The sequence below is a fragment of the Candoia aspera genome, chromosome 2 (genome assembly GCF_035149785.1).
Source record: "Candoia aspera isolate rCanAsp1 chromosome 2, rCanAsp1.hap2, whole genome shotgun sequence".
Taxonomy (NCBI): domain Eukaryota; kingdom Metazoa; phylum Chordata; class Lepidosauria; order Squamata; family Boidae; genus Candoia; species Candoia aspera.
In genome coordinates this window covers 75,868,182-75,893,914 of record NC_086154.1, presented here as the reverse complement: position 1 = coordinate 75,893,914, position 25,733 = coordinate 75,868,182, and the positions used below count along the sequence as shown (strand labels likewise).

The following is a 25,733-nucleotide window of genomic DNA, read 5'->3' as shown; positions in this document are numbered from 1 at the left end:
TTCAGCTTTGAAACGGAGATGAGTGCCGCCCCCTAGAGTCGGACACGACTGGACTTAATGTCAAGGGAAACCTTTACCTTTACCTAATTGAGTGAAACACATTTATTTTCCAGTTGATTTCTATTGTTATTTATCGTCAAAATTAGGTTTGGATACACAATTCCTGTATATCTGAAATTAGATACACAATCCTAGATTCACAGAAATGGCAAGGATTTTGAACAACCTATGGGAAGTTTTTCACTTGGACCTGCACTATCCTTCTTTGTGAAGATTTGTATTAAAATATATTATCCATTTAGAATATTATTTCCAAGGAATTGTGTTGCGTAGCTGAAATTTCAGTAGTAAGAAAAGGGGTGGGTTCTATTGTACACATCACTTTTTATTGGATTAATGTATTCAGGTGTGCTAAAATTACCACTGTCCATAAGTGTCCCTTAGCTCTGTGATCCTCAAACTATCTGTGGTGAAGGACCAGTTTTTTAAAAAAAATTCCAATCTATCACAGACCAATACTTTTGTAACATTCAATAAAAATGAATTGTTAAAAAATGAAATTAAAAAAATAGACATACAAAATACAAGCCCAATTTATTATTAGATCCAACAGACATAAAATTACATTTCAATAAATATAATCAGAAGGAACATAGATAGGAAAAAAGAATTACAAAAACTCTATGTTGTTCATTGAAAGTGTGCCCATAGCCCACTAATCTAGTGAACCTCCTTAGGGAAACCTACAATACAGCTGGCTAGAAAAGCACATTTTTAGACTGGAAGTTAAGAACACCTTACTGCTATTTTATATGCATCTGTTCAGAAATCAGATCCATTCAGTTCAGTGGCTTACTGCCAGGTAAATGGGTATATGATCTTCTATCTCAGTCATTAAATAACCTGGTATTCAGAGTGTATCACTTGTGTGTGGGCAAGATTTGCCTGTTGCAACAGTCCCTTGTCACATCATTTATGGATGAGTTCCTGAAGAAAATGAGCCTTAAGCATGTAAAACTTTAGAAGTTTATCTAGCCCTGGAAGAACCCAAGATTGAATTACTTGAATAGCACCAGTTATTCATATTGATCTCAACATCTAAATTTATTTTTACTTGGATGATATAGGTGAGTGAAGTTCTGACAAAATGGGTTCTCATAGAGATAATGAGAGAATGAAGAGACATAATCTTTAATAGGGTGACCTCAAAACCAGCATATCTTCCTAAAATATGGTTTAACATGGGGTATGAAAAAATAAAAGTTCACAGGTACATTATTCCTTTTATATGAAACCAATCTCCAGATTGTGTACATTTTTTGAGGATTGTAAAGCTTTCTTTTTAAGCAAGGAAGACACATGGCTCTCCAAGAAAATGAGGAAACAAGATTTTCAAGGAGCACCAGGGACCCTAAAAACAAGAGCTAGGCACAAAACTAGATCAAAAACCACCCGAGGAGTAGTTTGGACCTCAAATGAATTGCGGGGGGTGGTGTCATGTTCCCGTTCCGATGTTTATGGTTCCTCGTAACGTTTCACATGTCATATCTGCAGTTGCGTGCCTGCCTGGCCACGCTGGTAAATTTCCTTTGTGCTGACTTGTAATCTTCTGGAATGTATGTTTGGGTTATCTCTGCTGTTCAAGGTTACTTTCTCAGGCCGATTCTAACGGTTGCTAGCATCTGGGGGGGTGGTTGCTATGCTAGCCTGAGGGGAGGGTTCGCAACGGGAGCAAGGCTTTTTAAGTTTGCATTTGGCGCGCTTTTGCTCATTCTCAGTTTTCTTCGTACTTTGCATACTATTCATTCAATAAATTAGTTTTCTCTAGTAACTACTGATGAGACTCCTTTTATTGGAATAGGCAATCATTACAGGTGGAGTTATGCTGACCTTGGAAAACACAGGCATCAGAACCAGGAAACAAAGCCAAGAAAAAGAATGCCAGATTCAAGGGCTCCAGAACAAATAGCATAAAGGTTCAGTGGCCATACTTGTTTGCAGCAGGGCAGATATCATAGGAACCAAGGATACCTAGCTGTGGTATCAATAGGCAAAACAAAAGGAAGGATCAGTAAGAAATGCACTGATGTCACTGTCGTGAAGGGATCTGTTCTGATGCATTTTGGATCTGGGATTTTTTTTTCCGCCAAGGCAGATTGTGAACTTTATTCATATCACCATGTGAGAGGCTTGGCATTTGGATGTATCTTCAATTTTTCTGGGAGAACCACCTTTAAACTGAACAGAGGAAATAAGATGGCTGTGAACTGCTGGACATCCCTCTGGACATCCCTTTTGGGGTTAGTTTTACAAGCCTTGGCTGCTCACCCCAAAAGAACATTGTTGAGCAGAAGTATTGCTTGTTAATGAAACAGCTGACAAGAAACAGCTATATACAGAGTAAGGTCACCTCAACTACTTCCTAACATTCTCTGGTTTGTGCTTACATTATTTTCCACAACTCTGTGTATGTAGATTACAGTGCTATGCACATCTGAGCGTAAGAGCCATTGAATGCAGTGGGTATCAGTTATGAGTAATATACAAAAGTTACTCTGCATTATTCACACAACTGCTCTTCATTGTCATAGGCAGTTTAATATGTAACCAAAAGTGAGGTGCGGAAGTCCGCAGATGAACTTCCACAAGTAATGAAATTTGGAGCACCCTATGCTCAGAGATTGGTTTGCAAACTTTCTTAGCCTGTTTGCATCCATATGGCCACACTGAGGAAAAATATGTTTCTCAATGGTCAATTCCCACAGCAAACTTAAGTGCAGTTACAGCTTGCCACTTTCAATACAACTTTAAGCAGCTTCTCCTGAGCATCTCTTGCAAGCAGAATTCATTACAGCCAACATTTTAATAGCCTTTTCATACTCATTCCAAGCAATGGACACTATACCAAAGCCTTCAATATAATGGACACTATACCAAAGCCTTCAATATAATGGACACTATACCAAAGCCTTCAATATATGTGCAATCTTACATATATATATAAAAAAATTAATATTTTTTATTCCAAGTGTTTCCATCATCCACCTGAAGGAACAGGAAAGGTTGACTTTTTGATCTTAAAACTTGCTAATAGTTATAATGTGTACATATTAACTGCATGGATGCAGAAAATAATAGGATTACTGAAGCTTCATCGTTAGAAAAAAATACATTTCCACACCATGCTTTCTTTCACTGAAACCCTTGACAGGATCAGAAGAAATACAAAATCAGTTTCATTTGCTCAGCTTTATTCAACCAAAATTCAATGTGCTATAAAATACATATAACTTCATGTTGACAAGCTAACATTTTTATGGAGTCTTGAAGCTGAAAGAAAGGGGGAGAGGGGAGAATAGAATTGCACCAGCAACCAGTTGGTCCCACAGCAGTATAAATAGTTAACAGATCAATGTAATGTGCAATATGATTGGGGAAAAAACTAATTAAACTAATTGCAGCTGCAATCTTGTGCACATCTGTTTAGAAGTAACTCCCACTGTTTAAAGTGAAACTTGCTTCTGAGTAAACATGCACAGGATTGGGCTGTAAATAGTATAGGATCACAGCTACATTGTATCTCAGTCTAGATTGTAAGAAAAACCTTTACCTTTACAATCTACTGCTAGTTTTAAACTGTATCTTACACAATATATTTATAAATTAAACTTCTTAGCATTTATTGCTACCGCACAGGAAAATAAAATAATTTAGGATATTGGAAACAAAGAGTTTTGGATTCTTCTACTATATACTATACTTATCACATAATGAGCACATTCAGATGTCATCCTTAACCAAACCATTATATGCACAAGCAGCACCTTACCAGCTCCCTCCTGCCTTTGCATGGCAGCAAGCCAACATCTATCCATAATCCAGGATTAAACTCATCTGGGTGATAATTTAGGAACAAATTATGGAATCCAGTTAGAAACTGTGCTGTAGAAGGAGGTATCTGAATGCCTGAAATTCAGCTGAATGTAATCATTACATGTTTTCAGAAACGCAATATTCTGGAAGAGCTACTGGCAAACTGCCCCTTTACCCCAAATCTGTTAATTCAGTTATGTTCCAAATGTGGATCATCTTTAATTTTTTAGGGTTTTTTTTCAGTGCCTTCAAGTCAGTCTTGACTCCTACACATAAACAGGAAACAAGCCCATTAAAGTAGTGGACATGTGCAATCGTTTAATTGAAAAGGTAAATAATATAATATCCAAAGTCCTCAGTGTACAAATAGTGCAAAAAATAAAACAATTCCCCTTTCACTGCTTAATCATGCAGTGCTATTCAGGGTCTATTGAATATATATAATAGAATCTGGCTGAAGCTAGTTAAATACAAAATGAAATCCAGTTAACCTGTCTGAGCTTCAGTTAAGCCAATTTATACACAAATTCAAATAAAGCTAGCAGCTAATTCATAATACTAGGCCAGAGAAACTAAAAATTCCATTTATACATGCTGCATAAATACAGCACTTAGTTCTGAATACATTTTAAGTACAGTAGTGCTTTGTGCTTTAACTTCTAGACCTAAGCTCACCCAATAAGCTAGCTGCTTGCAAACCCCTCCTCTACTGAAAATCCCAAAGTTTGAAACATCAATGGAGTTGGGCTCATCTCTGGATTGAAAAAATCCAGGCAGCCACTAGATGGCAGCAGAGACACACAGAAAACTCCGGGTTTTTGTTACGCCTAGCGAACTACAACAGCAACTGAAGTGGAAAAGTTAGGAGGAAACAGCTCATCCATGCCAATTAAGTTGGCATCATACTGATTTACTTTAAAATACTGGGGAGAGGGGATTCTGTGGCAGCAGCTTCCAAGAAGGAAAATCTGTAACATATTTGGGAGCATATATTGAACAGAGACATAAAAACAGTCTTTCACATTTGCTTTTAGGTTTTGCATCTATCACCCAGGTTTATGGAAGATCATCTCACCGCCAAACAAGTCAGCTTTAGAATAAGAGATTGAACAACAGCTTCGGTGAATAATATTTGGAAAAGATTAGCTCTCTCAAAACCATCTTGGAAAGAAACTTTACTTCTAAATTTGTCTTTAGCATTTAGCTGCACAGCACGTTAATACAGAAAACCAGAGAGAAAAATAAAACAACCCTGGTGTAAAAGATGAAGCCAAATATGCCCTAACCCTTTAAAAAAAGCAAACAGGTAAACACACGGGCACGCCTGTGTGTCTCAGTTCAGAATGTTACTAGTCATAGAGGTAACAGTCCACTGTTAATTAACATTGAGGATTGTGTCCTTTCCATTAGCCATCATAAATAAATGGCTGGTGAGAATTGGGCCCATGGTGTAAGGATTAGACACTAATCATAATTGCCACCAACATCAAGAGATCCAAGAACTCATTAAGAATTATCTTACAAAAATAATTTAAATTTGCCAGCTCTAAAGCTATATTCTCAAGCCCTGTAAAAAGGCAATCTTTGAAAGGCTGTGGCTCAGAATTGGCATGGTGCAAATGAAAGTTATTTCAAAAGCGCTTTGAAAGGGCTATTGCAGCTGGTTGTTGTGTCACAATTATTAATATTGCATAGCTGAGAAATGAGGTCACTTGACTTGCATTAACCCTGCAAGTTTACCCACAGAAAGTGACACATACCATTTGCTAGTGATAAGTGGCTCTTAGCTGAAACCAATGCCATTTATGAACAGCCAGCACATTAGTTTGCAATTTTCCCCCCAGCTGTCACATGGGAACATAGGTGCCACTTCATAGTAGAGCTAGATAGCAAAATGCATTGCCCATCAGTGGTGGAATATAAGCAGCACGCAGCTTTGATAAGAAGTTGGATTTCAATGCATACACATTTGTGAAAATACTTGCATCATCAAATGAGGTAAATATGGCCTCTTACCACCTCAGGAATTCCTCAATTAGCATCATAGAGCAAAAACAAAGGAACAAATCTCACTGTATTTCAATGACTTGAATGGCCTACATGCTGTAGTCTTCACATGGGAATTACTGGAAGCATTTTCCACCTGTTGATTCACATCTGCTACAGGCAAGATTAACAGAATCCTACGCAGATGTATGAGCACAACAGGATTTATTCTCAGACAAGGAGAAATACTCAAGACAAGAACCCTAGAGATTTTTGAGCAAAAACTAGTGGTATCCAGGAGACCCTCTAGGGAGATTTGTGTGGGTGGTGGTAGGAAAATAGGGTCTTTAAATCCTGTTTACAGGATTTACAAGTGAGCATCTATTTGTTTATAAATCATTGAATGCTGTCCACCATCATCCCATGCAAAGTCCTGGTTCACATATAACTTTCAGACAGGATGTGATTTGTTTGCTTTTGGCTGAACAAAATATATCAACTCAACCCATTATTGTTTAGCATTAACATCCAAGCCAGGCCACTGTTCCTGGCTAAGCCCTGTCAAAATTTCCACAGCGTTCCCAAATCTTCCTTGGAAGGACTGGAGATTTGCCATAGGAGGTCAGTATTCAATGACTCTGGATGGAACTCCTATGGGAGAAAAGGAAGCTGTATGTCATTAACCCTCACGCTCCATACAGAAAACGCAATTGATAAAACAGTTCTCCACCCCAGCTTTGGAAATAATTCCTTAGTGACAGGTTACCTTGGTAGAAAGGGAGAAGAAAATGCTATATCCTGCTTTAGGGAATGTGTTGAACAGGTTCCCGCCCAAGAGTTTTAAACAGCAGCTAGGATTGCTCTATGAGCATTTCTGCCAATATAAAAAAGGAACTGCAAGACACACGAGTTTTTTAAAGGATAAAGGGAAGAAATCCCTTATAAAAAAATTATGCAGCCTTGCCTTTAGGAACACTTACTGAAAATTATGTTCAATTGCATTTTCTGCTTCACTGCTAATGGTTCACAGTTGCTTTAAGTGATAGAAAAGCTGAAAGCATGACAAGTGAGTTAAATGCTATTTCTTAAAATCAAAATAAAACAGAAAATGTATTCAAGAAAAAAATATTGGAGAACAGGGAAATATGTGCCTTTGGGGGAATGTTAACTAGAACAGAAAAACTGGAAGTGAATAAGAATATATTTCTAGCAACGAAATTATTTTCCATGTCATGATAGTTTTGATTAAAAAAATAGCTAGAAGGGGATCAGGTACAGATCAAGTCATGTAGTTGGATGATTTTCCCTACTCTGAGAAGTCACCTTTCCTTTTTAGAATAAATTAACTCCAAGTAACTTTTTTACATATAGAACAATGAAAGTATGGATAACTTTTTAAAAGGATAGCTCTAGCTGGAAGAATTAAACGATGATGAGGTGGAAAACACTTAGAAGTTTTAAATATCTTGGGCAACTGATGGTGAATGGCCAAATGCATGAGAGGTATATGCAGGAATCCAGTTCCTTCTAATCAAAGCTTAGCTGGGATTTGCCAGATGATTTTTCCAGTCTTGTTGACATCCCATCTGCTCTTCTGAAGATCCATTTCCACAGAAAGCCTTGCCCAAAATTCCCTCAGCCCTTGTACCCGGCAGTACCTTACCATCCAGGGATGCTACTGCTTCTGTTCCTGAAGTGGCTTATGGTCCCACCTGAAATCCCCAAACCATCACAAAGTTGCAAGGTTCTCTGGAATTTGGTGGCATGTTTCCATAATACTACATTACTGAGTATGAAACGATATCACAATACCAAAAACAGACTGCAGGTCCAGCTTGCATTTTCTGATTGGTTTTTCAGTTGTTGCCAACGAAAGTATTATATTCCCTCACCACTCCATTGAAAAGTCAACGTTGATGAAAAATGTCTGTTCAAAAAGCAGTAGGTCCCTTGAGAACACTGCATTTCAATGGTGTTCCTGGTGTTTGGGTATTTGAACCTCAGAGAAAGACACTAATTGGCTCATCAAACCAATTTGATGAATGTGGGTTTTTGCCTCAAGAGAAAATCATACAGTGGATACTTCCAGCACCCAAAATTATACATTTACAGTAGTCAAGTAGGATATATACACAGAGTGGATACAATACAGCAAATAAACTTCGGGCCTGCTTCCCAGTTTTCTTATGGGTATTTTGAAAGGTCTAGTTTCTGTAGGTTTAATTAAGTACTTATTATAAGCAATAAAAATTATGTCTATTACTTATTCACTGTCAGTAGCAAAGAACTCTTTAAAAAAGTTCTCCCAGTCACATTCTGTAGAGAAATATTTCCTCTCGAGAAATTCGCTTCAATCTCAATCCTGGCTGTACATAAAACAGCTCACACAAAAACAGAACAGAACACCTACGAAATAAGCAACATCTTATTTCTGGAATTTGTTCCCAGCAGTGGCATGTTCACATTGCTGCTCTGCCCATTGTTAAGCAGAAGGTGATGCTCTTAGTATATGCTTGTCAGGCAAGAAGTGCAGTGTTCGTATGGCAATTAAGAGTCCCCCATCAGTATCTTCCAAAACACGTCAAGCTAGACAGATATCATTTCTTGCTTTGCATTCACACAAATGGGTGTCACAATGGTTTATGGATCACAGCTACACCTGCAAGGAAGAGAAGTAAATGGGCATTCAATGCATTCCATTCAAGTTGATTTAGAGATTAATTTTCATGTAAAATAGTGAGCAGACATGTTCAAGATCTTGAGTCATAAACTACTGACTCTTTCACAAGTGAAGTCTCTTTTGTTTATCATTGTTACACAGCAAATAGATTCCAACAGACCTATTATTTTGATATGCGCATCAAAATAATAACACTGATGGGAGCTTATTGGCTGAAAGCATAATATTGTTCCATGTCCTGAAGCAATTAGCAAAAAGGGTCACAGTTTTTAAGTTAATCACTCGTTTTCAAGTACTAAAATTACTAGAAAGTCTATGAGAAATCGCTAACCCACTTCCCCCAGGGAATACATTGTTTTGTTATAAAAAGGTAAGTGAAAAACAATGAAGATGCCCATGTAGGAATCCTTAATAGTGTGAGTAAGTAGAAATATTAATTGTATTAAAGGGAAGATCCAAGGAAACGTTCAATGAATTCTGAGTAATTGATAACCAAAAAACCCCACTGATGAGCAAACTGGTTTAGATACTATCTGAAATGAGAATGATGGAATAAAACCCAGAGCACAAGATGGTTATACGAAGGCCAAAGTTGTAGAACTTTAGTCAAAAGTATACAGAGCTTCCACTCATCACTTGGTGAGCAAAATTACTGTATAATATAAGAAAGTTAAAGATTCTACACTAATTTGCATACTTAGCTTGAATCAGATTTAATCAGTCTGAAGGACAATACCTGAATATCTGAGTATGTTTCAGAGATATTTTAGAAATTTAGATTGTGAGCCATAATTTAAAGGACAAAAAATTAATATTAGCAGTGAAGTAATGTTTTCCAGAAGTAAAGATACAACCCAATTTGGAATGAACCACCGTTCATCTCAAAGCTCAAAGCTGCATCAGCTGGTTGGATACAAATATTTGGGACTTAGAAACAAGAGTTCTATTCTTTTTCTTAAGTTTTATAGACTTCAATATCAGGGAGGACTGAGAAAATACTGTCTCCTCATAAATGGTCGAGAAGCTGAAATCTGAAACAGTCTCCACTGCTAAGAAAAAAATCATTGTTTTAATTGAAAATTTGTATCGTTTTTGATAAAAATAGAAAAACATGATCTAAACATTCCTGTTAGTGACACTCCTGAAAGGTAAGCTAAATGATGCTAGACGTATATCTTGTTTTACCTAATGACATAGAGCAGATGAGTTGTTTTAAAAATCTTGGGAGATGTTTTTCAAGCCTCTCCAATGAATTACACCTTCTCCATGACTCCAAAAGCATCCCAGCAATTTTACTGGATGCAGGGAAAGAATTTTATTCCAGCTGCCATCAAATTATTGTTCATTCCAGCTGCCATCATGTAATTACTGCATGGGGCGCAATTAGACCTTTATTTTAACTTCATCCCCCTTGAAAAATTACAGTCTTTTTAAAGATCTCCCTTCTTTTTAGGCCTTTATTTTAACTTCATCCCCTTTGAAAAGGTACAGTCTTTTTTAAGATGTATTTTTTTTAACTCCTAGATGTGTCCCTAGTGCACTCTGAGATTAGAAACTGGGCTGCTGAGAGTCAAAGCTATAGTTTGGCTTGTCATTTTATTTTGTAGGCTTCAACTGGGCTGTTCTCATTAATATTACTGGGCAATTATAGGTCAGGTGGTAGAACAACAATATAAGCCATGTGCTCTAATAGGGCCTCTTGCACAAGGATTATCATTAGGGCTGGAAAGGGCAAAATATCATTTACTTAGCCCAAGTATCATGGGGATTTTCTACAGCCTGCCTTAATGATCTCCCCTTGACATTTTGAGGGGTAGAACCTCCAAGGTTCTGCTCTTATGTACCAGGTAAGACTGGGAAAATGCTGCTACGTTGTGTATTTATTCTGACTCTCACTAAAGGCTGCTTCAACCTTTATTAAACATTTCTCAGGCTACCCAGGATAATTTTATATTTGATGTATCTGTTAGTGGAGTTTACATAGTTATATATTTTGTTGCAAAGTATTTTACAGCTACAAGGATTTGTCACATTCTTGTTAACCCCTCTAGGATTGATTTGGGTTAACTTTTAAAAAGCTAATATATGGATTTCTTATTATTTTATTTTGTTACTATCATTTTATCCATTCATCTCTTTTTATACTGATTTAATTTTTAGTTTGTGTTTGCAATAAAGTACATATGTAGGTATGTATGCATGTGTTTTCATGGATTGGTTGGTTTGTTCATTTGTTTAAATAAGCTTTTCAAACCCAGAAAAAGATGCCAATGGCATAATGTTAAATAATCAGTGGGTAACTCTAATGAAGACACGAACTCTTATCAAATATCTAAGATCCTATCAGGTTCAGTCAGGAAAATGATCAGCAGTCCCCAAGAAAAGCCACAGCAGGAAATTGAACAATCGATAATCAACTTGTCTATTATTCTGTTCCCACACAGACCAATACCTTGCTTACCTGCATAACTTCTTCCAGTGCTCATGTTGCTTGGTAATAACGTCCACTTGTCAGTGACAGGATTATAGTATTCTACAGAAGCCAAATTGCAAGACCCGTCGTCTCCCCCAACTACATAGAGAAGTCCATTCACTGCACACACACCTACAGAGAGAAGAGAAACAATGCTAGTGGCTTCTGTTTGCACTTTTTTTTTTGCTTTTCTTCTAACCACTAAGAAGACATTATTTGTGAAAAGCCAGCCAACCCCATGCCTAAAAAAATGAATAGATAAAAATAATAGTTGTGTTTGTAATTCATAATAAAAATGAAAAATAATAAAAATGAAAAATGGATCTAAGAATTCTTGTTAACTATGAGATCTCAATAGCAATCCATATAATTCTAGACATGCGTGTGGAAAACTGAAATAAAGTTGAAAATGAAATAACGAACTATTAGCAAAAGCCTATATATTTTTTCTATATGCTTTTTTCCTCTTTTAATTGTAAACTGCCCAGAGTTATTAAGGAATTGGGCAGGGAAGGAAGGAAGGAAGGAAGGAAGGAAGGAAGGAAGGAAGGAAGGACGGAAGGAAGGAAGGACGGACGGACGGACAGCATTACACATTCATTGAACATGGCATCCATTCTGCAATAAATATAAATTGAACTATCTCACCCTTACGTTTAGCATTTAATTAATTAAAAATGAGAAAGTACACCCTGTTTAAAATGCTTGTCCTGGGGCCTAGCAAATGATGAGATTTACAGGACACAAAAGTTTCAAATTTCAGATACCTAGAAATCCTTTAAAATAAATACATTAATTCTTGTGGTTTTATGCCTTCTCTAAATTCCATAGTTTTATATTTAAGTTGTACTCTTGTACACTATCCTAACATTTATAAAAGTAAAATGTGATTTTAAAGTACTTTAATATTCTCTGTGTGTATTTATTTATTTTTAATATATTTCTTTACAAATCCAAGATATAGAAACATGTAATTAAAAAGAATATTAAATGCCCTGCAAATCAGGCCCCTTGTTAGATTTCTGACATTTTGGCTGCCCACTAAGATTCCCTTATTTGACACTGTTTTTACAAATATTTTCAAATCTGCTGGACTTAAAGTATGTAGACTTAAAGAAACATCAAGCTTAAAATAAGACATCATTACCTATTTATTGCTGAAGTAACTAAATGTGTTGTGGTGCTTTTATTATTGTATGTCCTTGGTATTAATATTTCCCTTAACTGTTTTGTTTATATCTGAACAACAGTGATATAGAAATGTTTGGGGGAAATACCTGCATTTCTTCTACACATGTTCATATCAGCTACTTGCTTCCATGTATTTGTTCCAGGATCATATACTTCCACACTTTTCCTCACCAAAGGACCATCATGACCTCCAGTAGCAAACAGCTGGCCACTAAGAACACCAACACCTGAAAAGCCAAGCAGGGAGTCTCGGGATCTATTGTGCATCAACTTCTGGGCATGAATGATAAAGAGCTGCACCAAGATCATACCCTTGAAAGAGCACTAAACAGCACAGTATCCACTGTGGTAGCTATTACAGGCAACTAATTTGTAATGGGCAGAAGGAATAACCTTGAGGAACAGGAGGAAGAGCCATAGCCAAGGCATGGTCAGATAAAAGAAATCTGAGTCCAGGGCAGAAATGTAATTTGAGAAAGCGACTCAGACATGACCCTCCCTGGTTCTCATGAAAATAAAGGGAAGGATGGAGGAGGCATATTCAGGCTTGCAAGATTCTGTTACTGTAACCTTATAATAAAAGCAGTATTAGCATTCGCAACTTTGGTTTCCTAGTCTGGTCTACCTTGAAGGGCTGACAGAATTGGCCTAAAATGGAGAGAAAATCTGAGGCTACCTAGCACTCTTTTCCAGCCACTGGGAATGGGCATTTTAGGGCTCTGTTTTCTTTCTTTCTTTTGGGAGCATTTTAGGGATTTGGGAGGGTGAGATACGAGCTTTAACCCTTGCCCAAACCCTCCCAAATGTGGGCCAATGTCTCCCATTTGGGAGGAAGTGAGAGGCAAAACAGCATAGCTACCTGTCTTTTTATTTTTAACCATCAAGAGTTGAGGTGTTACAGGCAGTAAAAGTTGTGCTTTCCACTGTAGCCAACTAGAGGTTTCCCCTTAGTAATCCATTTCACTATGTAAACCACTGAAAGTCAAGGTAATATACAAAAATCAACTATATGGAGGCAGCCTTAGCCATGAGGCAAATACACAGTCACTTCTATGTTCCAAACATGTTCATGACATCTATATGGGGATGTGTGAAAAGGAATTGCTGTAGCTATAAATATTCTGTGTCCAATGTCAGACCTGGTTACCACCTGAAGCTCATTCTCACTAGATTGAATTGTCACATTTGAAGCAGATTTCAAGTTAGCCCTCAATAATCATGACAAACACATAAGGAATTAAGTCCATTTAACATCCCAACTTGCTAGCCAATATTATGTTCAACTTTTTCTTTAGATACTGCATATTTATCTACTCCAGGCCAATATGAGGCTATCTGCTTTGGCCTGAATGCCTGACCATAAGGAGACTGGCACAAAGAACTGGGGGGAAAACAATATAAAAGGAACTATTTGCTTATGTTGCAGAAGTCTAACGCTTTAAATAAATGTAGGGTCTGTCCTCGGAGGAGGATAACCTGGGATAAAATACCTGCACCACTGCGCCGAGTACTCATATCTGAAACATAAGTCCATTCATTTGTAGCTGGGTTATACTGCTCCACGGTACTAAGGCACTGACGCGATGCTCCATCATATCCACCAACAGCATAGAGTTTACCTAGAATTTGCAGCATCAGCCATCAACAGGATCAATTAAAGGAAAATATATGGTGAATATTTGACAACCAGTTTTTCATCACTGCTGATCTGATTATCACATAATAGACATAATCTTGTTGAAGATCTACAAGCTTGGTGGCATTAGTTATAATATGCTTCAATTAACCTTTATTAGGCATTTCTAATAAAAGATCAAGGCAATGAGAAACTCTTGCAAAGCAAGCAGCTCTTTAAAAACTCTAGCTACAAGCAGCAATCATTTCAGGTTTTTCCCTTATTCTAAAATGGAATGGAAGTGTATTAGTTACTGTCACTTTTTAAAACCATGTTGCCAATGGCCGGAACTCCAGGGACCCGTTTTAAGTCCCCCTCATTCAGCACCGTCGTAACTTTGAACAGTTGCTGAACAAATGGCTGTAAGTCAAGGACTGCCTACCAACTTCTTGATTTCTTTCCAGACCAGGGGATAAAATATGTATGACACTCTCAGTAAGAAGAACACATTGAAAATGTAACCAACTAAGCTTCAATCACAGCTGAATTTATAGAACATCAAAGATGTATGTATTTACAGAAAGACATCTAGGGTCACCTGACTCATTTAAGTGGCTGAATGTGATGTCATATTCTCTGTAGTTGTAATGTTGCAATACTGTACAGTGACTTCAGAACAGAAAATTCTTACCCTCTACAACTCCAACTCCAACACTGCTTCTTCTTGTGTTCATAGGTGCCACAAAAAACCATTCATTGATCTTATAATTATAAGCCTCCACAGATGCCAGGCCTAGTTTGAAAACATGAAAGTGGGGGGGGGGGTTATGTCCATAATACAGTGTTTCTATCACAGAAGTCATCTAATAATGATCGTTTCCCTTTAGGCAAAAAGGGGAAGGAAGCAAGCCACAGCTCCTCTGGTAATCAGGAAGCTTCTTTTCCAGGCTTTAAAGCTATCCTTACCCATTGCAATAGTCATGCGCTTGCAATAAGAAGCTACACCCAGTTCTTATTATTGATCAGTGCTTAACAGCACATTCTAAACAACAGTGAAGAGATATTCTAAGAGGGGTTCTGTAGAATCTTACTCACTACATTCTTGTGGCATTTTGAAGCAAAGTGTTTCTTAAGCAAACATTTAGGTTTTTCTTCCAATGGGCGAACCAAAATTAACCATCCTGAAAAATCTGCACACTCCAATAGGCTTCAACGCCATCCATTTCCCTGAGAGATCATTATTAAAGTAAGTGGGGGCATAACATGAGTAGGTACAGAATGTCCAAGGTTGTAGTTATGAACAGAGGAACACTTATTCCAGAAGAAGGTCTAAAGAATAAAGATTTGAATATTCTCCCACTGGTGCTGGCTTTTGCGCAGCAACCTACCAGTACTTCCATCAAATCCACCAACAGCATACAGGAGATCACTGAGCACAGCAGCCCCTAAAGTGCTTCGTCTTTCTTGCATACTAGCTATAGATGTCCATTGATCTTTCACTGCATCATACACATCGACTGTCCGAACTCGCAAAGAGCCATTGAAACCTCCCACTGCGTAGACCTTGCCTGCCATGAATACCACTCCTGTTAGAAACAAATGGGAAAAGAACAAATCTTTAAGCAAATCATCATTTTGTCTACCACAAAATTCCTATCCCAACTTCTTACATTAAGGAAGCCACGTAAGGGTCATAAAAAAAGAAAAACACAGGAAAGTATCCGTTCCATGCAAATGCAGTAACATCTACCTGCTTCTGATTCCGCGAAACACCATGTTAACCTTTGCGTTAGCAATTTCTGGCAGTTTTTCAGCATTGTCATGATCTATATTCAGTAGATATAATCCACCAGTCAACAGAAGCATTTGATAACAACCAGTGTGAGTTATTTCATATATTATACAAATAAAAGGCTGGACTGAACACTAAGTACACCCAACAAGCACCTGCAGTTCCTGGTTAATTTTCCTTGGATTATACACAAGTGTCTGCAATTGCGGTTACACTCAACAAGATTTTAGTGCAGTATGTTAAATAGGTTTTAGCAGCTGCTGAAATGAATTTAGAGAACTTGTTAGCAGAAGCTAATTCAATTTTAATTATCATTAATGTTCACTGCAGCGATTCCCAAAATTGGGGGGGAGGGTCAGCAAGTACATCTGGAATTTGGAAGGCATAACATGGGTATTCTCACCAAAAGGGTGATATGAGGGCTACTCCAGAATGCAGTGGCAGGTACAATTTGGGGCATACCGCAGGGGTATGTGGGTATGCTCACCTAACACCACTGCTGTATGAGCTGCAGTGGTTGCCAGGCGCAATTCAAAGTGCTGGTTTTCACCTTTAAAGCCCTGTATGGCACAGGGCCAGGTTACTTCCTGTTTCCTGCCTGTTTCCACTGGTTTCTGCCTGTTCTATTGGACCTGGCAGGGTCTGTGTCCCTTCTATGAAACACTGTCATCCAGTGGGACCCAGGTGGCTTGCCTTCTCTGTCGCAGCACCTGCCCTATGAAACTGTTTCCCCTCAAGGTCTGGATGGTCTTGAAGATCTGGCTTTCCTTCAGGTACTGAGGCCAGGATGCTAGTGAAGCTTGGTATGTGTGTTTTGTTCTGTGCTATGAGACAGTTCCATGTGAAGCCTCAGTTATTTTTAATTATGTATTGCCTTACGGCTTTTATAATGTCTGATTTATGCACTTGTTTCATTAGCTGCCCAGAGTTATTCAGTTAAGATGAGCAGCCATAAACAATATTTAAATAAATAGATAAAGCACTAGGCTTCAGCCAGCTACTAGTTTTATTTTTTAAGAATGGTCTGGAATCTATGGGCTTAGCTTTGCAGCCTGACATCTTTCTCTAAAATGGAACTGTTAAAGGTGGGTGTGATAAGAAGCCTAGTGGATGCTATGAGAAGTGCCCACAGGCACTACCTATGGGACCCTGGCTTTACTGTTTTGTCCTGTTCAGCATCATACAGAAAGTTAGTGAGATATAGGTACCCTATTTGCTAATAACTCCAAGCTGGTGGGATTCAGGCAATAGAGCATTGGCTTGCAAGGTGGTCTCTAGATTAGAAATCCCAGTTTGCAAAGAATAAGATGAGCATGCTTAGGGTAAAACTGAGAGTCAGCTGCTTTTATGGAATACTGCCCCAAATGTAACTAAACTGACTAGTACTATCCTTACCATTAGCAGGAAATGCAGCATGGGCATGAGCATTAATGAGGCTAGTAACAGTCTATTTATTCTCTAAGTGTGAAGTATTATGTTTTGTTGTTTATTCGTTTAGTCGCTTCCGACTCTTTGTGACTTCATGGACCAGCCCACGCCAGAGCTTCCTGTCGGTCATCAACACCCCCAGCTCCCCCAGGGACGAGTCCGTCACCTCTAGAATATCATCCATCCACCTTGCCCTTGGTCAGCCCCTCTTCCTTTTGCCCTCCACTCTCCCTAGCATCAACATCTTCTCCAGGGCGTCCTGTCTTCTCATTATGTGGCCAAAGTATTTCAGTTTTGCCTTTAATATCATTCCCTCCAGTGAGCAGTCTGGCTTTATTTCCTGGAGGATGGACTGGTTTGATCTTCTTGCAGTCCAAGGCACTCTCAGAATTTTCCTCCAACATCACAGTTCCAAAGCATCTATCTTCCTTCGCTCAGCCTTCCTTATGGTCCAGCTCTCGCAGCCATATGTTACTATGGGGAACACCATTGCTTTAACTATGCGGGCCTTTGTTGTCAGTGTGATGTCTCTCCTAACTATTTTATCGAGATTTGTCATTGCTCTTCTCCCAAGGATTAAGCGTCTTCTGATTTCCTGACTGCAGTCAGCATCTGCAGTAATCTTTGCACCTAGGAATACAAAGTCTCTCACTGCTTCTACATTTTCTCCCTCTATTTGCCAGTTATCAATCAAGCTGGTTGCCATAATCTTGGTTTTTTGAGGTTTAGCTGCAAGCCAGCTTTTGCACTTTCTTCTTTCACCTTCATCATAAGGCTCCTCAGTTCCTCTTCGCTTTCAGCCATCAAAGTGGTATCATCTGCATATCTGAGATTGTTAATGTTTCTTCCAGAGATTTTAACTCCAGCCTTGGATTCCTCAAGCCCAGCATGTCGCATGATGTGTTCTGCGTACAAGTTGAATAGGTAGGGTGAGAGTATACAGCCCTGCTGTACTCCTTTCCCAATCTTAAACTAGTCCGTTGTTCCGTGGTCTGTTCCTACTGTTGCTACTTGGTCATTATACAGATTCTTCAGGAGGCAGACAAGATGACTTGGTATCCCCATACCACTAAGAGCTTGCCAAAATGTGTTATGGTCCACACAGTCAAAGGCTTTAGAATAGTCAATAAAACAGAAATAGATGTCTTTCTGAAACTCCCTGGCTTTTTCCATTATCCAGCAGATATTGGCAATTTGGTCCCGAGTTCCTCTGCCTTTTCTAAACCCAGCTTGTACATCTGGCAATTCTCGCTCCATGAACTGCTGAAGTCTACCTTGCAGGATCTTGAGCATTACCTTACTGGCATGTGAAATGAGTGCCACTGTTCGATAGTTTGAACATTCTTTAGTGTTCCCCTTTTTTGGTATGGGGATATAAGTTGATTTTTTCCAATCTGATGGCCATTCTTGTGTTTTCCAAATTTGCTGGCATATAGCATGCATTACCTTGACAGCATCATCTTGCAAGATTTTGAACAGTTCACCTGGGATGCCGTCGTCTCCTGCTGCCTTGTTATTAGCAATGCTTCTTAAGGCCCACTCAACCTCACTCTTCAGGATGTCTGGCTCTAGCTCACTGACCACAGCGTCAAAGCTATCCCCGATATTGTTATCCTTCCTATACAGGTCTTCCGTATATTCTTGCCACCTTTTCTTGATCTCTTCTTCTTCTGTTAGGTCCTTGCCATCTTTGTTTTTGATCATACCCATTTTGGCCTGGAATTTACCTCCAATGTTTCTAATTTTCTGGAAGAGGTCTCTTGTCCTTCCTATACTATTGTCTTCTTCCACTTCCGCGCATTGCTTGTTTAAAAATAATTCCTTATCTCTTCTGGCTAACCTCTGGAATTTTGCATTTAATTGGGCATATCTCCCCCTATCACTGTTGCCTTTTGCTTTCCTTCTTTCTTGGGCTACTTCTAGTGTCTCACCAGACAGCCATTTTGCCTTCTTGGTTTTCTCTTTCTTTGGGATGTATTTTGTTGCCGCCTCCTGAACAATGCTGCCAACTTCTGTCCAGAGTTCTTCCGGGACCCTATCTCCTAAGTCCAGTCCCTTAAATCTATTCTTCACCTCCACTGCATATTCCTTAGGAATATTAGTGAGCTCATATCTAGCTGATCTGTGGGTCTTCCCTAATCTCTTTAGTCTGATCCTAAATTGTGCAAGAAGTTTGTGATCTGAGCTACAGTCAGCTCCAGGTCTTGTTTTTACCGACTGTACAGATGTCCACCACCTTTGGCTGCAAAGCATGTAGTCAATCTGATTTCAGTGTTGTCCATCTGGTGAAGTCCATGTATAAAGCCGTCTCTTAGGTTGTTGGAAGAGAGTGTTTGTTATGCAGAGTGAGTTGTCTTGGCAAAAGTCTATCAGCCTATGTCCTGCTTCGTTTTGTTCTCCCAGGCCATGCTTACCTGTAATTCCAGGTGTCATTTGACTGCTCACCTTAGCATTCCAGTCTCCTGTGATGAAAATAACATCTCTTTTAGGCGTGTTGTCCAGTAGGTGCTGCAGATCCTCACAGAACTGCTCTACTTCAGCTTCTTCAGCATCTGTGGTTGGGGCGTATATTTGGATCACTGTGATATTAGATGGCTTGCCCTGAATTCAAATTGAGATCATTCTGTCGTTTTTTGGATTGTAACCAAGCACTGCTTTAGCCACTTTACTATTAATTATGAAGGCTACTCCATTTCCTCTGTGGTCCTCTTGTCCACCGTAGTAGATCTGGTGGTCATTTGATGTGAAGTGGCCCATTCCAGTCCATTTCAGTTCACTGACGCCCAAAATGTCTATCTTTAATCTTGGCATCTCACCAATAACCACATCCAATTTGCCCTGGCTCGTAGATCTTACATTCCAGGTTCCAATGGTGTGTTGATCCTTAGAGCATCGGATTCGCCGTTCACCACCAGCACCGTCGGCCACTAGCCGTCCTTTCGGCTTTGAGCTAGCTGCGTCATCACGTCTGGGGCTAGTTGAACTCATCCTCTGTTCCTCCCCAGTAGCATTTTGACCATCTTCCGACCTGGGGGTCTCATCTTCCAATGGTATACTGAAGTATTATGTGTAAGCCTCAATTAACCAAAACTATGATGGACATCTGATTATCAGTATTCATTGGCCCAGATGACCATGGCACATGGAAGATTGCAACTTGGAAATATGTATGTATGTATGTATGTATGTATATAAAAAACAGCATGAATTAAGATATTAACTGAATGAAAGAAAAATAAATATATTGCGTGTCTGCGAAAAGACTTAAGAGGAAAGGGAAAGGATATAATAGATCTGAGTAAAAAAGGTCTGATCTTGTAGAGGAGAGCGGATGAATACAGGAGGGAAGTTAAAAGCCTAAAATGTGTATTAGAAAGCTGAGTTAGTGTCATCTAGATTATTGTGGGTACATATGAAAACGTTCAATAATAGACCGATATAGTTTCATGTTACACTTCATAAACAATGATACTGAAATAACCAGGGATGCGTTTAGGGAAAATTGTGCAGCATTCTAAATGAATTTGATCTAAAAGGAAAAAGTTATTCTGTTAGGTGGTATGAATGGGTAAGCAAGAATGAGAAAAGAGAGTATAGGAAAACTAAATTCAGGGCTACTCAGAAACCAGTGGTGATTGTTTGCTAACTATCTGCTTAAAAAAAGGTCTCTTTTGAATTTGCACAGCTAAGGCATAAATATACGACTTAAACATATGCTTAAGAATAAGTATAAAGCAGAGGTTCTTGTTTACACTTGGCAAAAGCATGAATCTAAAAGCATGATTTATTGTTTATAATGAAGGATTTAGAGAATTAGTGAAGGATAAAAGAGATAAGATGTTCCAAATGTATCACAGACAATTTTTGGTGGTGTCAGGAATCATAGGGAAAAATGGGCCAGGAAAAAAAGGCAAGAAGTGAAAGAAGTTAGAATGAAGAGCAACTCCTCAAAAATAACATATGAGTCCTGTATGAAAAAAATTATTAGAAGATATATTGCTTGCTAATGATGAGGAAATGGATAGAGACATTTTAAGATGTGTAAATGTTAGTAGAAGAGCAGTAGATAGTATTCAGACTATTGAAAGAAGCAACGATTGCTGCGTGTAACAGCAAATTCTGACCATTATAGAAAAACGATAGCTAGATATGACATGAGCAGCACAGAAATAAGTCGAATGCACTGAGAATTGGTTATTTAAGATGTATGTGTGTAAAACAGGAAGAATGAATCAATGGATCAATATTGATTGAATGTGGACTAAATGTAAAAGTGAGTGACCTCTAGAAATGAAGTATGTTGAAGTGGTTCAGTCACACAAAAAGAATAAATGAGGAATGAATTGCAAACCAAATCTATGAAGGATGAATGGATTCAGAAGATGGAGAAGACCAAGGAAGTGGTGGTTGAATAAGATCCTCAAAAAAAGAGAGGTGAGAAGTTTAAAGAACAGAAAGAAATGAATGAATCAGGGCATGGGCATAATAGAAACAAGAACAGTTTGCAAGGATAGAAAAGAGGCAGAGCAAATAGTGCTGATGAAAACTAGATCTATTTAGGTTTTGTTTTGTTTCTCTTCCGTATCCGATTTCTTTCCTTACAAAATCTTGTACTTTGCACAATATTGCTTACACAAAAAAGGAGTAGGGTGGTGGGTATGTTACATACCTACTTATAGGTGACAGGATATATAAATAATACAACAAATAATATTTGAATGGTGATTGAAACTATTAGAAAGAACAAAACTTACCTGCTCTACATCTCCGAGAAGGAAGTTCAGCAATCTGATCCCATCGCTCCTCCTCAAAGTCGTAACACTCTACGCTTCGAATGGCTTTTGGGGCCTGCCCACCCACCACAATCATTATCTTGGTGAGAAAGGAAAAGTAATTACTAAATAAAGAAATCTCATATGATCATGGTCTTTTCAATAGAAATAGACATTTAGAAAATGTAATTCTTAAACTTCTTTGTCTCCCAAAATAACTGAGTGCATTAAACAGAGTAAGAAATTGCTCAAGAAAAAATGTTTTATAATAGAAGCATGGGAATTTGACATCTGCATGATATTAAAATTAAAAGTACACCCAAAAAGTTGTTGCTGTTATCTTTGGATAAGGCCTATGCACTTGGCTTAATAAACTACATTGCTTTGTAAAAGGCCATAATTCAGAATCCCAAACACGTTTTAACAAAAACCTGTGGTAACCGCCTGGAAAGATATGACAATTCTATGAATAATATCACTAAAAACGGTGATTAATATCAGAAGAGAGCAGTTTTAATATAGAGGAACACAGAACGTTAAAACAAATCAGAATGAAATTGAGCTAATGAAAAACAATACTTCAACATTTTAAACCTGTGTTTAATATTTATTTGCATTCTTACGTAAGTGTAAACCTAGATGAAAAAGTTTCAAAATTCATGTTTGCCAAAACTAAAGTGTTCCTCCACAAGTTGACTAATCTGAACTGATATTCATGGTCACCTATTACATGCCAGTATTTAACATATTTATGTATGTTGTATAGAAGAAACATAACCATATAGGCTATTGCAACGCGATCTACACGGGGCTACCCTTGAAGAGTATCCGGAAGCTTCAACTGGTCCAGAATGCAGCTGCGCAGACAGTTGTTGGTGCTGTAAAATCGGCACACGTGACACTGTTGCTTCGCAAGCTGCATTGGGTACCAGTTTGCTTCCGGGTCCAATTCAGGTGTTGGTTATCACCTTTAAAGCCCTACATGGCATGCGGCCATGGTACCTGAGGGACCGTCTCATTCCCATAACATTGACTCGCCCCACCTGGTCAGGCAGAGAGGGCATGCTGCGGACCCCATCAACAAAAGAACTGCATCTAGCGGGGTCCAGGAGGCGGGCCTTCTCAGCAGTAGCGCCCGCCCTTTGGAATATCTTGCCCCCGGAGTTCAGATGGGTTTCCTCACTCCTGGCCTTCCGGAAGAATTTGAAGACCTGGTTCTGCTGCCTTGCCTGGGATGGGGAGGGTAACAGCTCCACCTGGGGATAGTTTGCGCCACCTCCTCTTGGATTTTACATTTATTATCTTATTTATATTTTTAGATTGTAATTTAGGTTTATTGTAAACTGCCCAGAGTCCCCCATTGGGGGGAGATGGGCGGTGATATAAATTTAAATAATAAATAAAATAAATAAAATATTTAAGAAGACTATATGTAGCCCCTTCAGCAAAGGATTGTTACTTTGTCATGGTGCTGGAGCTTCAGCACCTCACTGATGCCATGAGCTAAAGCGTGAAGGGCCACCCAAGACGGGAAGGTCATGACAGAGAGGTCAGACTAAATGCGATCCCTGGGGAAGGTAATGGCAACCCACCCCAGTATTCTTGCCGTGAAAACTAAATGCATCAGTACAACCAGAGATATCTCGGTATACCATCGGAAGATGAGACCCCCAGGTCTGAAGATGGTCAAAATGCTACTGGGGAGGAACAGAGGATGAGTTCAACTAGCCCCAGACGTGATGACGCAGCTAGCTCAAAGCCGAAAGGACAGCTAGCGGCCGACGGTGCTGGTGGTGAACGGCAAATCCAATGTTCTAAGGATCAACACACCATTGGAACCTGGAATGTAAGATCTATGAGCCAGGGCAAATTGGATGTGGTTATTGGTGAGATGTCAAGATTAAAGATAGACAGTTTGGGCGTCAGTGAACTGAAATGGACTGGAATGGGCCACTTCACATCAAATGACCACCAGATCTACTACTGTGGACAAGAGGACCACAGAAGAAATGGAGTAGCCTTCATAATTAATAGTAAAGTGGCTAAAGCAGTGCTTGGATACAATCCAAAAAATGATAGAATGATCTCAATTCGAATTCAGGGCAAGCCATCTAACATCACAGTGATCCAAATATAGGCCCCAACCACAGATGGTGAAGAACCTGAAGTAGAGCAGTTCTATGAGGATCTGCAGCACCTACTGGACAACACGCCTAAAAGTGATGTTATTTTCATCACGGGAGACTGGAATGCTAAGGTGAGCAGTCAAATGACACCTGGAATTACAGGTAAGCATGGCCTGGGAGAACAAAACGAAGCAGGACATAGGCTGATAGACTTTTGCCAAGACAACTCACTCTGCGTAACAAACACTCTCTTCCAACAACCTAAGAGATGGCTTTATACATGGACTTCACCAGATGGACAACACTGAAATCAGATTGACTACATCCTTTGCAGCCAAAGGTGGAGGACATCTATACAGTCGGTAAAAACAAGGCCTGGAGCTGACTGTAGTTCAGATCACAAACTTCTTCTTGCACAATTTAGGATCAGACTAAAGAGATTAGGGAAGACCCACAGATCAGCTAGATATGAGCTCACTAATATTCCTAAGGAATATGCAGTGGAGGTGAAGAATAGATTTAAGGGACTGGACTTAGGAGATAGGGTCCCAGAAGAACTCTGGACAGAGGTTCGCAACATGGTTCAGGAGGCGGCAACAAAATACATCCCAAAGAAAGAGAAAACCAAGAAGGCAAAATGGCTGTCTGCTGAGACACTAGAAGCATCCCAAGAAAGAAGGAAAGCAAAAGGCAACAGTGATAGGGAGAGATATGCCCAATTAAATGCAAAATTCCAGAGGTTAGCCAGAAGAGATAAGGAATTATTTTTAAACAAGCAATGCGCGGAAGTGGAAGAAGACAATAGTATAGGAAGGACAAGAGACCTCTTCCAGAAAATTAGAAACATTGGAGGTAAATTCCAGGCCAAAATGGGTATGATCAAAAACAAAGATGGCAAGGACCTAACAGAAGAAGAAGAGATCAAGAAAAGGTGGCAAGAATATACAGCAGACCTGTATAGGAAGGATAACAATATCGGGGATAGCTTTGACGCTGTGGTCAGTGAGCTAGAGCCAGACATCCTGAAGAGTGAGGTTGAGTGGGCCTTAAGAAGCATTGCTAATAACAAGGCAGCAGGAGACGACGGCATCTCAGGTGAACTGTTCAAAATCTTGCAAGATGATGCTGTCAAGGTAATGCATGCTATATGCCAGCAAATTTGGAAAACACAAGAATGGCCATCAGATTGGAAAAAATCAACTTATATCCCCATACCAAAAAAGGGGAACACTAAAGAATGTTCAAACTATCGAACAGTGGCACTCATTTCACATGCCAGTAAGGTAATGCTCAAGATCCTGCAAGGTAGACTTCAGCAGTTCATGGAGCGAGAATTGCCAGATGTACAAGCTGGGTTTAGAAAAGGCAGAGGAACTCGGGACCAAATTGCCAATATCCGCTGGATAATGGAAAAAGCCAGGGAGTTTCAGAAAGACATCTATTTCTGTTTTATTGACTATCCTAAAGCCTTTGACTGTGTGGACCATAACACATTTTGGCAAGTTCTTAGTGGTATGGGGATACCAAGTCATCTTGTATGCCTCCTGAAGAATCTGTATAACGACCAAGTAGCAATGGTAGGAACAGACCACGGAACAACAGACTAGTTTAAGATTGGGAAAGGAGTACGGCAGGGCTGTATACTCTCACCCTACCTATTCAACTTGTACGCAGAACACATCATGCGACATGCTGGGCTTGAGGAATCCAAGGCTGGAGTTAAAATCGCTGGAGGAAACATTAACAATCTCAGATATGCAGATGATACCACTTTGATGGCTGAAAGTGAAGAGGAAC

General features: G+C 39.1%; 1 protein-coding gene across 1 annotated transcript in view; it reads right to left on the bottom strand.

Annotated features, from left to right (window-relative positions):
• Window positions 1-3,234: 3,234 nt before the first annotated feature.
• The window catches only part of KLHL3 (kelch like family member 3), a 56,437-nt gene continuing 33,938 nt past the window's right edge, over window positions 3,235-25,733 (bottom strand). The window contains exons 9-15 of the mRNA XM_063292277.1: window positions 21,793-21,910; window positions 15,207-15,404; window positions 14,510-14,611; window positions 13,694-13,822; window positions 12,290-12,430; window positions 11,001-11,144; window positions 3,235-8,518 (exon numbers count right to left, since the gene is read on the bottom strand). Coding sequence (XP_063148347.1) covers window positions 8,490-8,518; window positions 11,001-11,144; window positions 12,290-12,430; window positions 13,694-13,822; window positions 14,510-14,611; window positions 15,207-15,404; window positions 21,793-21,910 — 861 coding nt within the window. The 3' untranslated portion in view covers window positions 3,235-8,489. The remainder of the gene's footprint in view (window positions 8,519-11,000; window positions 11,145-12,289; window positions 12,431-13,693; window positions 13,823-14,509; window positions 14,612-15,206; window positions 15,405-21,792; window positions 21,911-25,733) is intronic.